We start from the raw sequence: 14,413 nt of genomic DNA on the forward strand, positions 1-14,413 counted from the left end.
CTTAGACTTTAGACCATGAATTGAAACAGGATTTTTACGAAAGATGCAGGAAGAAGGTGTTTCTTGATTACAATCTATACAAAGAAGGGCAGGTACACCTTCTAAATAAAAATAGCTTTAAAAGTTGCCAAAGTATTTTGAGGTGATATGTGCCTTAAATATAGTAGTAATTACTTGTAGATTTGTTTACCGATAATGCAATTTGTTTGCAACCTCTTCTGTCCACTGCGGGACATGAGTCTCTCCCATTTTTCGCCACTCTCTACGGTTATGTGCGTTTTGTTGCCATTTCTTGGATATTTGTTTAATGCCGTCCATCCAGCGTGGTGTTGGTGGTCGTTCTCTGCTGCATTTGTCTTCACTTGGACGCCAGTCAATTAGTTTTCTCGTCCATCTAGTACGTTCTTTAAAGGTAAAATATTGCAAAACCTCTAAATTTTAAAGAACCGGTTGGATTGACATGAAATTTGGCATACACATAGCTAACAAGTCAAAGAAAAAAGTGATATTGTGCCGATGTGTGCTTTTACCCTAGGGGTGAGTTTCACCCCCTTTTTGGGGGTGAAAAATATATGTCCAAAATAAGTCCGGAAATGGATAAAATGACTAATTCTAAGCAACTTTTGTTCTTAAAGTTTTTTCACCAAGTTAATACTTGAGTTATTTGCGAGTAAATATGTTAATTTTTTTTACAAAATAACCACGTTTTCAAACGGTTTTTCGCAAATAACTCAAAAAGTAAGTATTTGGTCGAAAACAAATTCTTATCAAAAATATAGCACGTAAAAAAGTGAAAAACATGGTGCATATATTAGGTCACTATACCTTAGTACATAGAAGCAGAGTTATAGCTAATGAAAAATAGGTTCATATTCGTCAAATTCCAAATCGAATATTTTAACGTCCCATAACCAAAAAATGAAACAATGTTTTGGGCAAAACTCATTTTAACTTTTTTAAAGTGTTTAAAAAATGCTTATTTTTGTTTTTTGAAAATTTTTTTAGCATCAAAAGTAAACAAGTTACGCTCAAAATAAAGTTGGTGCCTTTTTTTTGGTAAGAAATCGGGAAAATCACCCCCTGATTAGCATTTCAAATGAACTTAATTGTTACCAGTTCACAAGTTTTTTACTCGCGTATGTATTGATCAAATGATCTGTAAGTTTCATCGGTTCAAAGTCCTTATTTTTGAAAGAGCTGTAGTTAAAAGGGCTTGAACGAGTCACGTATCACGAGTGTATGCAAATTTAGAAAAACAGAATCTTTTTGTCTTACAGAAAAACAAGAAAATACAAAATATTCAGAAAAGTAAAGCCGACTTTTTTTATTGTTTAAGATTTTGGGCATCTCTAACAATTTTTAAGTTATTTTGAAAAAAAAAAAAATCATTTTTTTCCAAATCAAAGTTTTTAAACATTTTATTTTAAAATTAAATATTTTCAAAAATAAGCACTTTGAATCGATGAAACTTACAGATCATATAAACACAACATAAGTAAAGTAACTTGTGAAACGGTAACGATTAATTTCATTTAAGTTTCTAATTGGGGGGGTGATCTTCCTGATTTTTTTTTGGCAAAACAAAAGGGACCAACTTTATTTTGAGCGTAACTTGGTTACATTTGATGCTAGAATTTTTTTTTTATAAAAACAGAAATAAAGCTTTTTTAAACACTTTAAAAAAGTGTTAATGTGTATTCCCCAAGCATGCTTCATTATTTGGATATTTCACAATGAATTTATTCTATTTGGAATTTTTCGAATATGAACTCATTAGCTATAACTCTGCTTTTTCTGGGTATAGAGACCTAATATGTACACCGTTTTTTTCACTTTTTTATAGGCTATAGTTTTGGTAAGCATATTTTTTTCGACAAAATGCCTACGTTTTGAGTTATTTGCGAAAAACCGTGTAAAAACGTGGTTATTTTGTTGAAAAATGAACATATTCACTTGCTATATGCAATAAATGATTAGAAAAGTATTGATTCGGTGAAAAAACTCTATAGAACAAAAGTTGCTTAAAATTAGTCAGTTTATCAATTTCGTGACTTACCTTGGACATATATTTTTTCAACCCCGAGATGGGGTGAAAGTCACCCCTAGGGCAAAAGCACACATCAGCACCATATCACTTTTTTTCTTTGACATGTTAGCTATGCGTATGCCAACTTTCATGTCAATCTCGGTTCTTTAAAATTTACAGCAAAAACCGTGAAAGAATGTACTAATCTTGAGTCTTTTAGTCTCGCTACGTGACCTGCCCAATTCCATTTCAGCTTGGCTATACGTTCGACGACATCAGTGATACTTGTTCTTTGCCTTAGGTTTTGGCTCCTTATTTTGTCTTTTTTTGTCACGCCCAGAATCGATCTTTCCATGCGCCTTTGTGCCACTCGCATTTTTAGTGCTGTTTTTTTGTGAACGTGAAAGTTTCTGCTCCTTATGTCATAATAGGAAGAACGCATTAGTCAAATGTCTTCCGTTTAATAGCTATCGGGATGTTGCTCTTAAAGATGTCTCTTAGTGAACCATACGCCGCCCAAGCAAGTTTATTAGTCGTTGAAATTCACAGGTCTGATTATGCTTGCTTATTCTGATTTCATGGCCCAGATATATGTACTTTTCTGTCTATTCTACCACTTGATTTTGGATGGTTAGGTGTTGGTTGGGAACTAAATTTGTCATAAATTTGGTCTTACTGAGGTTCCTTTTTAGACCTATTGTTGAAGATACGTTTTCTAATTCTTGTAACATTTGTTGTGCTTCGCCCAGATCTTCGGCAATAAGTACTATATCGTCGGCAAAACCCAGATGATTGAGCATTTCCTCATCTATTTTTATTCCTCCATTTTCCCACTTTAGCATTTTAAAGGCATAATCGAGGACCGTTATAAATAATTTAGGTGAGAGAGTGTCGCCCTGTCTCACACCTGGCTTGATATGAATTTCTTTGGTGGTATCATTGTAGTTTTACACGCATTGTGGCGTATGTAAACTAGTACCCCAGGCTGTGGGTGAAAAAACGTGATATAATTCAGGAATTTTTGAAACCTATCAGGTGTTGTAAAGAACGATGCCAGGAATAACTTCTACCAAAATGTAACCAAAAATATGGTGCACTTATTTTTCTGTTGCGATTTTCATTTGTTAAATTTGCAATTTTTAATGATTTTTAATTTTGGAGCTTAGGATATTGATTTTAGAAAAAAACTTTTTAATAGAAAGTTGTAGTAAATTAAAAAACCTACAATTTGAGCTATGGTAATTTTAATTTCGTTAATTGGTTATTGCAAAACAGCCTGCGAAAAGTCCAAAATGGCCGTTTTTTACAATTGCATTATTTATTGTACGAATATTTTTTTTTTATTTTTTAAAGCTTTAAAATGAATATCTTTCAATTCCAAACATAAAAAAAATTGTAAAGCCAGATTAACGAATTTGTGGCTTAGATATTATAAATTGTTTATCCCAAGAGGTCAAATGTCGAAGGCTATAACTTTTTGAAAAAAAATCGTAGAGTTAGTGAAACATCCAATCTCCTTGCATCCAATGCGTAAAATATTTTTAAACCTCTAATGTTTGGGTTTGAAAATAAGGGGGCAAATTTCGTTAAAAACATTTAGAGCTGAAGCGGCCCTGTACATCCTATGAGTTTTTATTAAACAGATTATTGTTGCTGAAGACGAAACGAAGATTTATAAAAAAATAAAAATTTTCTACAACTAACCGAAGCCGAGATAATTGTTTTTTTTTTCTTAAATCGTAGTGCCTTTATTTATAACAATTAAGAAATTATTTTACAGTCATTGGCTAAAGAAAGACTTATGTTGTCTTAAAATAAAAATTAAATAAAATATAATTACATTTAATTATTAAAAATTATTTTTTAAATCGGTGCTTTTGCAAGCGGCCGAATTTTGCAAATCGCCCGGCTCGCTTCAAATCCGCGCGCTCGGAAAATTTTTACGTAGCTTGTATTAAATTTTGACAGAAAACAATTTAATAATATTACCATTATAATATACAGTCTATTTACCACTGTATCTGTTTTTCTTGATAAACTTTTATATGTGAAATCCAAAAAGAATAGTCACTACAAGAAGAAAAAGTTTTATATTGTATATTATAGTAAGAAGTAACATTATTATTATTATATTTATATATCAATGAAAAAATTAAAAATATACTTATATATTTCATATACAGGGTGTTTCATTAATATTTGTCCATATAGTAACTGGAGAAACCTTATCATAAAATACGAGGATTTAACCTAAAACACTTAAATAAAATGTGGTTCCTTACTGAGTTACAGGGTGTTTTATCTAAAAATTTAAAAAGTATTTTTGCTCAGCATTTTAAAACTATTCAACGTATCCTTTCCATACTTAGAAAAAAGTGTGACTTCTAGAGACTCTACTAAAATGTGAGAAACAAATGTTTCTACCTACTACCAGAGGCGTACGACAGGGGATAGTGAATGGTTGACCCTTCTCAAATTCTACGCCACTGGAGGAATTACTATTTTAGTGCCATTTTTAGATTCTACAATACTTTCTACGTAAATAATATACTCTTCATTGGTAACGATAAAGTTATTAGTTTTCGAGATATTTGAAGTTAAATATGAAATGGCACAGTTATTTTGATTAATTTATGATATGATTCATATGATTAAAATATAAAAATTATTTGTACCCAGTACTTTAAAACTATTTGGCGTATCCTTCTCATACGTGGCAGAAAGTGTAGGTACTGTACACCCTACTAAATTAAGAAAAATAAACGTTTCTGGCTACTACCAGAGGCGTACGACAGGGGATAGTGCCTGCTTGACCCTTCCCAAATTCTATGTCACTGACAAAATTGTTATTTTAGTGTAATTTTTTGATTTTGCAATAGTTTTTATGTAAATAATATAATCTTCATTCGTAACGATAAAATGATTAGTTTTCGAGATATTTGAAATTAAAAATGAAGCGACACAATACACTCATCAAAATAACCGTGTCGTTTCATTTTTAACTTCAAATATCTCGAAAACTAATGACTTTATCGTTACGAATAAAGAGTATATTATTTTCATGGAAAGTATTGGAGAATCCAAAAATTGAACTAAAATAGCAATTTCGCCAGTGGCGTAGAATTTGGAAAGGGTCAACCATTCACTTCCCCCCGTCTACGCCTCTGGTAATAGCCATAAACGTTTGCTTAACATAATTTAGTAGCTTTTGACCTATTACCTATATTTCCTGCCAAGTACGAAAAGGATACGTCGAATAGTTTTAAAATGCTGAGCAAAAATAGTTTTTAAATTTTTAGATAAAACACCCTCTAACTCAGTAAGGAACCACATTTTATTTAAGTATTTTAGGTTAAATCTTCGTATTTTGTGCTAAGGTTTCTCCAGTTACTATATGGACAATTATTAATGAAACACCCTGTATAATATGTATCATTTTTGTAATATTATTTTTTCGGAAATGAAATTTCACATATAAAAGTTTATCAAGAAAAACAAATACAGGTGGTAAATAGACTGTATATTATAATGATAATATTATTAAATTGTTTTCTGTCAAAATTTAATACAAGTTACGTAAAAATTTTTCGACCGCGCGGATTTGAAGCGAGCCGGGCGAATTGCAAAATTCGGCCGCTCGCAAAAGCACCGATTTTAAAAATAATTTTTAATAATTAAATGTAATTATATTTTATAATAATTTTTATTTTAAGATAACATAAGTCTTTCTTTAGTCAATGACTGTAAAATAATTTCTTAATTGTTATAAATAAAGGCACTACGACTTAGGAAAAAAAATCAATTATCTCGGCTTCAGTTGGTTGTAAAAAATTTTTATTTTCTTATAAATCTTCGATTTGTCTTCAGCAACAATAACCTGTAAGTTAGAAACTCATAGGATGTACAGGGCCGCTTCAGCTCTAAATGTTTTTAACGAAATTTGCCCCCTTATTTTCAAACCCAAAAATTATCTCGGCTTCAGTTGGTCGTAGAAATTTTTTATTTTTTTATAAATCTTCGTTACATCTTCAGCAACAATAATCTGTAAGTTAAAAACTCATAGGATGTGCAGGGTCGCTTCAGCTCTAAATGTTTATAACGAAATTTGCCCCCTTATTTTCAAACCCGAAAATTAGAGGTTTAAAAATGTTTTACGCTTTTATTTACATCAGAATATGAAAATATAACACTTTAGAAGGAGACTAGATGTTTCACCAACTCTCTACGATTTTTTTTTCAAAAAGTTATAGCCTTCGACATTTGACCTCTTGGGATAAACAATTTATAATATCTAAGCAACAAATTCGTTAATCTGGCTTTACAATTTTTTTTATGTTTGGAATTGAAAGATCTTCATTTTAAAGCGTTAAAAAATAAAAAAAATTATTCGTACAATAAATAATGCAATTGTAAAAAACGGCCATTTTGGACCTTTCGCAGGCTGTTTTGCAATAACCAATTAACGAAATTAAACTTACCATAGCTCAAATTGTAGGTTTTTTAATTTACTACAACTTTCTATTAAAAAGTTTTTCTCTAAAATCAATATCCTAAGCTGCAAAATTAAAAATCATTAAAAATTGCAAATTTAACAAATGAAAATCGCAATAGAAAAAAAAAGCGCACCATATTTTTGGTTACATTTTGGTAGAAGTTATTCCTGGCATCGTCCTTTACAACACCTGATAGGTTTCAAAAATTCCTGAATTATATCCTGAAATCGACCTATTTTTCACCCACAGCCTGGGGTATAGTATGTAAACGTTTTTGTAATCACTGATACTTTAAGAAATCTATGGAAACAAAATACCACTTACCTTAAATAAGAAGTTCTTCTTATGATCCGGACCACACTCGAATTCCAAAATATATTGCGGTGCCCCCAACTTCTTCTTGGAAGCATATTCTCCCAGTAACGATACCGGATGCTTCCCGAGGAAATTTTTAATGCTACCCTGTACTTTGGGTTTCTTCTTATGTTTTTGTTCTTCATTAGCGACCAGTCCCTTTTTATCCAGCTTCACTTCCAATAACAAAGGTTCCAATGTACCGGTTCGGTCCTTGCCCAATCCTTCTCCAGGTTTCCAGCCCATTTTCTGGAGTAGGTGCATACCCATGCCTCCCGACACGGGAGCTGCAGTTTGTAGTTGGTCCTGAAGATTTAGTAGATTAGTTCTAGTTCTGGCTGACAGGGTCCAAATATATTAAGAAGAATGTAAGATATAAAAGAGTTTGTTACAAGAAAATATTAGTATGGGACAAATATATGAAGATGTATCAGAATTGTCGAAATTGTTTTTAGAGCAATTATATTTTGTATATCGCTAGTAAAAGTCTGGCACCGTATTGGCAGGTGATGTATTTTATGCAGTTCTAGAGTTGAGTAAGAATTTTAAGTTCTAAGTACTAGATTGAATAGATCTTTTCAGAGGAAACTTCTCTTTATACTGTGAGATTCTTTTGATATATTTGTAGTATATAAATAAATATATAAATAAGATGCTAATATTTGTTGCTTTACTACAACCTTGTATACAAGGCGAAAACGGCGGGTTCGTTAGAAAAAATATTCCCATGAGATTTTTTTGCATAATCACATTCGTGAGACATCCCAGAATAAGGTTCAAGAAGTCGCCCACGTGAAAAGTGGTCCAATTTTTTTAACAATTTTTTTTTAATCAAATTGCAAAAATCAATATTTTTGGCCCGTACTAATTTTTGTTAGGTTTTTTGGACCATTCTGGACAAAAAAGGTCTCTTGTAATTTTTCTCTAAAGTTGGTCGTTTTCGAGTTATCAAAAATTTAAAACTGAAAAAAACGAAAAATGGCGATTTTCAAGGCTTAATAAATTGGTTAAAAGTTATTATTATGAAAGTCGGAAAGTGACTAAATCAAAGTTTAAAGCCGCCCCTACAAGATCCTGAAGAAATTTTTGTCATAATTTTATTACTAAGCTGTTATTTTTAAGTAATAATAATGAGCGCCAGCACGTATTAGGCGGCCCTCTATGATGCCATTCCGGCAGTCCAATGAAGCATCTTACTCGCACTCACATTTACAGCCGCGTCAATAAGCTTTTACGGCTTATTGTTAATAATTAAAAATAACAGCTTAGTAATAAATTAATGACACAAATTTCTTCAGGATCATGTAGGGGGGCTTTAAACTTTGATTTAGTCACTCTCTGACTTTCATAATAATAATTTTTAACCGAGTTATTAAGTCTTTGTGCGTTTTTCAAATTTTAAATTGCTGATAACTAGAAAACCATCAACTTTAGAGAAAAATTACAAGAGACCTTTTTTGTCCAGAATGGCCTAAAAACCTAAGGAAAATTTGTCCAGACCAAAAAAAATAATTTTTGCAATTTGATTAAAAAAAATTGTTAAAAAAATTTGGACCACTTTTCTCGTGGGCGACTTCTTGAATCTTATTCTGGGGTGTATTACAAATGTGATTATGCAAAAAAATTTCATGGGAATATTTTTTCCAACGAACCCGCCGTTTTCGCCTTGTGCCTATTGGACATCTCGCTCTCCTTCAAAATTATGAATTATTGAACTAAAATTCATAAACAATTTAATTTGTTTAAACAAGGTTTGTTTAAATAATTATACAACTTTCAAATGAAAATATTTGTATTTTGAACGTTAAAAGGTACACGTTGGTAAGTTTTTCTAAAAGCAGTCTACAAAAGGAAAAAATATGTAGTTTTATTTTGTTATAAATTAATTAATTTATTATAATAAAACTAAAACATTTTTCGCATTTAGTAATACATTAGTTAGGTGACTCTACTCGAGTTAAGTGCTACGACAAATGTATCCAATTAGATGATATATTGGTACAGACAACTAGGATTTAAACTAAAATTATGGTCCTAAGAGTCAGTTGATACAGGATGTTCTTATTTCAATTAAAAATTTGTCATAGCTATTTGAAACTACTCTAAATCCAACGGCGTTGGAATTTTTTAACCCTCCGGTGGCCACACTGCGGTACTCCGCGTCGCATTTTAAGGTTTTAATAAGTTTTACCAATATTCTTTCCTACACACCTCTATCTATTTAGATATGTGCGAGTGATTATCTTTAAAATACTACCTGCGGCTATTGCATTTTCTAAAAGTGTTTTATCAGTTTGATATTGAGCGTTGAAGTGAGAGTTGTTCAATAATTTTTTTTTAAATCAAAGTGAGAAAAAAATTCAATGCAATATGTGTTCATAACACTAATTCAATTATTTTGTATTTAGGTATTCTACTTTTGGGATGTTTGTGAATTTTTTTTTTGTACTAAACGCTTTCTTTGTTCAGATTACATTGTAAGACTGACTACTCGTTTTTTTATTTTGCGCCTGAGTCGTTACATTATGTTAAAGTCATACAATAGAATGTTAACAATAACGCTTTTCTTTTGTTATTAAAACAAATGTTTGATATTTTTAACATCTAATACCGTTTTTTACATGTGCGGCATTACGTACCGCAGTGTGTCCACTCATGTAATGGTAGCCAAGCGGGGATTTTTGCAGTAACTCGAGCGCATCAGATTCTCATATGGGGAGAAACATGGTACCCTGTAGATGTACCTCTACCATATATTGGCTCTAAACACAGCGGAGTTCGTTAAGGGGGTCCGAAAAAAATCTATCCTTAGAAAAACTCGAAATTGCCAGATTAAGATAAGGTAAGTTAAGTACATGCAAAACAGTGTATTTCAAAAATCTAACGATTTGGGCGGGGCATAAGACAATGGGTGAGTCACAAAGTTTCACAAGAACAAAGCAAATATTTCGCGAAATGAACGATAGATCTAAAAACGAAAAAATACGTGCTCAATATTTTTCAAAAATCTATCGAATTATACCAAACACGACTCTCCACGGTGAGGGGTGGGGGTAAATTTAAAATTTTAAATACGAATCACGCGATATTTCGCGAAATGAACATCAGATCGAAAAACTGAAATTGACACTTATTCAATATGTTTGAAAAATCTATCGAATGGCACCAAACACGACCCCCACGAAGGTGAGGTGAGGGATTACTTTAAAATTTTAAATAGGAGCCCCCCTTTTTAATTACAGAGTCGGATTCCTTACGTAAAAATAAGTAACTTTTATTTGAAACATGTTTTCGAATTATGGATAACTGGCGCTATAATCGGAAAAAACAATTGTTGAAAATGGAACATTAAATTAAAAATGGAAAGTCCCCAATAAAATGGAAAACTTTACTGAACTTTTTTTTGGTTTTAGAACCTACTCTTCACAACCCAATAGGTCCCCAAAGCGCTCGAGTGACTGCACATTTAGCATACTTTCCATAACTTTACGAGACGTGGCCACGTTAATAAAAAAATGCTAATAAAATTTTTCTATTTTTGATCAAGAAAAAGTATTGGTATGCCCTGGAAATTTGAATACACATTTTAAATTATGTCCCGAAGTATAACTTTTATTACATGACACTTGACACTTGAAGAAAAAAATGGTTAAAATCCTTAAAATTTTATAAAGGTTTTTCTAATCTAAACGGGTGATACTGTATAGTGAATTTAGAACTTTTGTTGGAGATCTACTTTTTTAAAAATTTAAGTTTAACGTTTTAGATAAAAATCCGATGCATAAGACTTTTACTTATGTATTTCGTTATTCTGATACATCCCTGTACAGTATAAAAATGTTTTTATTGTATTAAAAACATCAATATAAATAAGCATTTTATACATTATAATGATAAACACATTAAGGCCAATACCATGGATTAAGTCCTTAGTAAAATGTATATTCCATTTTGAAAATATAAAATTTGTGTATGTGTAGGTACATGGGATTTTACTTTAGTTTATTTTTCTAAAAGAAACTACACAGAATTCGTACCTAATTATAATACCAAATTTATTTTAACATACGACTGTCTAAGACGGTTGCATAATCTGACGCACAATATATTGTTTTACTTACTGCCTACTAACTTACAGAACGATATCAAAAAAATATTAATAAAATAAAAGATTTGACACTTGTTTGGTATCTCCGTTATCAAATGAATTATTTTTCTCCGTGCAATTTATTTGATCAACTACCTTGGTGTAATTTTTCTTTCAGATTTTTTGTTGTATTTCTGAATATCATAGCTCTTGGGATATTTTATGATATATTTCTTTATTTGCCTTTGTTCTGATTCGTTTATTCGTTTACTATATAATCCGTTTCATTTCCCCTTCTCCAATATTTTATCATATTCCAATCTTCCCTACATTTTTCACTTAATAATTTCCATCGTTTTTTGTTCTTAGCTGTCTGCTTCCAATCTCTGATTCCCAACTCACTGACGTCTTCTATTACTGTACCTCTCCATTTCCTTCTTGGCCTTTCTCTTTTTTGCCCTCAAGTAATCTCCAAGCAATATTCTCGACTTATCTGCCCTCCTGCATTCTTTCCAGATGACTGAGCCATTCTAGTCTGCAAAATATAAAACATAGAAGGCGTTTACTTCAGGAAAATCCATTATCAAACACACATTTTTTTTATTTCTTCATTTACTTATACGCACCTTATATAGGTTCTTCAAGTATTAACGAACAGCTACCTTAAGACTCATTAAGTATTTACATGGGATTAAATCACAATTGATTGTAATAAAAATTACATTTTTCGAAAATAGCTTTCCAAAAATATTCATCATCATCATCAGTAGCTCGACAACCCTTTTTGGGTCCTGGCTTGTTCTAGGATTTTCCGCCATTATGTTATGTGCCTTGCTTTGTTCTTCCAGTGGGTAATCTCAAGTGTTTTCAGATCTTGTTCCACTTGTTCTATGTATCTAAGTTTGGGTCTTCCCTTTGACCTTCTCCCTACTCGTGTTTGCCTTGCCTCATTATATGTTTTGGTGTTTCGGTCTCCAACATCCGTTCAGCATGGCCCATCCAGCGCAGACGTCCGCTCTTTATGGATGTTATGACGTCGGGTTCGTTGTATGCTGCGTATAGTTCAAAATTATATCTTCTGCGCCATACGTCATTTTCTTTCACCCCCTTATATATGTGTCTGAGGATTTTTCGTTCAAACGTACCTAATAAGTTCTCATCGCTTTTCGACAGTGTCCATGTCTCTGATCCATATATAAGGACCGGTTTTATCAGGGTTTTGTATATTTTTCATTTGGTTTTTCTCGTGATGTTAGATCTTAGATGTTTAATTAGTCCATTATATGTTTTATTAGCAATATGTATTCTTCTCTTAACTTCTTCGCTGACATTGTTATCTGCGGTAACTAGTGAACCTAGATATGTAAAAAATTTTACGCTTTCGATGTTATAGTCTCCTATTGTCAGATTCTGTAGGTTTCTTTGACCTGTCGATTTGCTGGCCTTCATGTATTTGGTTTTTATTTCATTAATATTTAGCCCACTGTTTTGTGCCGCTCTTTCTATCGCATTAAATGCTTCTATCATTTCTCTTTTGCTTCTAGCTATGATATCAACATCATCTGCAAATGCCAATTTGTACACTTTTTGTTATTATTGTTCCTCTGGTATTGACTTTTGACTCTCTAATTATTTTTTCTAATGTGATGTTGAATAGAATACAGGATAGGGCATCTTCCTGTCGTAGGCCCGTTCTAACATGGATTGTATCTGTTAGTGCGTTTTGAAGTCGAATTTTGCTTTGTACTTTAAGTGTTTCTTTTTATCAATGAGTTGAGTTGGAATATTAAACTCTTTCAGGGCGTGGATCAGAAATTCTCGATGGATACTATCATAGGCACTCTCAAAATCAATGAAGAGATGATGTGTGTCTATATTAAATTCACTAGTATTTTAAAAGATTTACCTCAAGACGAAGATCTGATCTATTGTGGACTTCTCCCTGCAGAAACCACATTGATATCTCCCAACTATTTGTTCCAAAAATATTATAAATTGATAAATTATGTTAACCTGTACATGTTTATCAGTTGGCGCTTTTTGGCAGTCAATTTGACAGTATTAGCCTCAATCAACTATATTCTGTTGATGGGTTTGCAATACATTTTTCTTTATTAAGTCATATGAGGTCTGCTTCTTCGATTTTTCTCTTTTTACTGTCTATTTCTTTCATGAGTATTGATGCATTTGTCCATTGTATCCTCTGGTCATTGTCTCAGACATGTTTGCATATCTGGGATCTGTCAAAGTCTCTGTTTTTGATGTATGATTCATATTCATTTATCCTAACAGTTAGCTTGAGGTTTCCCCCACATAAAAATTGTTTCCCCCCGCCCTTTACAAATATTTATCTGTCAGCTTCACGCTAATGAATTGCCTTTAAGGCATCTTTTCCAAAAGCTTGACGGTCAAACTCAAGGTCCAAGAGCTTTTGCAGGAACCATAGGAAATCAAATAGTGCAGAGCGAAAATATGCCGGTTGTAAACTATGACATTATTGACTGTGAGTTACCAAAAGTAGATTTAATTGACTTATGCCGATCAGAAATATTTGTTTCAAATTTGTGTCGCAATATCAACAGTGGAATGTTCTGTCGATTTATTAAACCGAAGCCATGAAAAGTTGAGTCATTATCGATGGCTCACGTTGGCGAATCGCATTCTACGTTTTTATGTTAGTACTGAAAGTACTTTTAAGTATTGTTAGTACTTTCAAGTATTCAGTTCTTTGATCTCGCCTGTGTGTTGTTTGGTTTGGTTTTGGACAGGATAGATCTCAGTGTTATTTATTGTGAATTTTGTTGTAATATTGTATTTATTTCCTATCATCTTTAATTTTTCTGATAACCTCTTTATGTACCGTATTGTGGTCATCTTCAGATCCCTTCTTGTGAGCACTTATGGATTGGTTTTGGTATTATGTTGTTTCCTTTCTTCAATCTTGTGAAATTCCTTGCTTATAAATGACGGATAATCATTTTTTTATGTTATTAAAAGTAAAAGGTACACTTGTATTTAGCAGATGTCGTTACGATATCCACACCATCAGGTTATATCGTTGTGAATCGATGCTGGCCGCCCGAAGTTTGGTTGTTCAGGGAGAAACAAATATGCACTCTCTGAGGATATTCTAATAAGGATTGAAACCGGCCAGGGTGCTTTTGGCGCTCTCTGAACTAACCAAAAATAAGACGGCTCTTGTTTCGTTTTACAACAAAATAATTATTTATTCATATTTTTAGTAGAGATAGCAGCCTATGCATTCTCTGAAGAGCCTCTAACAAGAGGTGAAATCGTCGATAAGAGTGCTGGTTGCGCTCTCTAACCTAAGTAAAAATTAAGACAGTTTTGGCTTCGCATTGCAACTGAATAAAAATGGTATACATTTTTATTTTATATTTGTATTACTCCTATAGAGTACCTAGGTCCATTTTCCGTTGGAACTTTACCAAG

At 32.3% G+C, this 14,413-nt stretch overlaps 1 protein-coding gene across 2 annotated transcripts in view; it reads right to left on the bottom strand.

Moving 5' to 3' along the window:
- Window positions 1-14,413, bottom strand: part of LOC114336447 (protein Son) — a 91,546-nt gene that overhangs the window by 3,729 nt on the left and 73,404 nt on the right. Inside the window, exon 7 of one of the 2 annotated variants that reach the window (XM_050646656.1) lies at window positions 6,844-7,179. In XM_050646656.1, the coding sequence (XP_050502613.1) occupies window positions 6,844-7,179 (336 nt within the window). Of the gene's footprint in view, window positions 1-6,843; window positions 7,180-14,413 lie in introns of those variants that run through there. The other variant, XM_050646659.1, reaches the window with a different exon arrangement.

This window comes from Diabrotica virgifera, chromosome 1, assembly GCF_917563875.1.
Source record: "Diabrotica virgifera virgifera chromosome 1, PGI_DIABVI_V3a".
Taxonomy (NCBI): Eukaryota; Metazoa; Arthropoda; class Insecta; order Coleoptera; family Chrysomelidae; genus Diabrotica; species Diabrotica virgifera.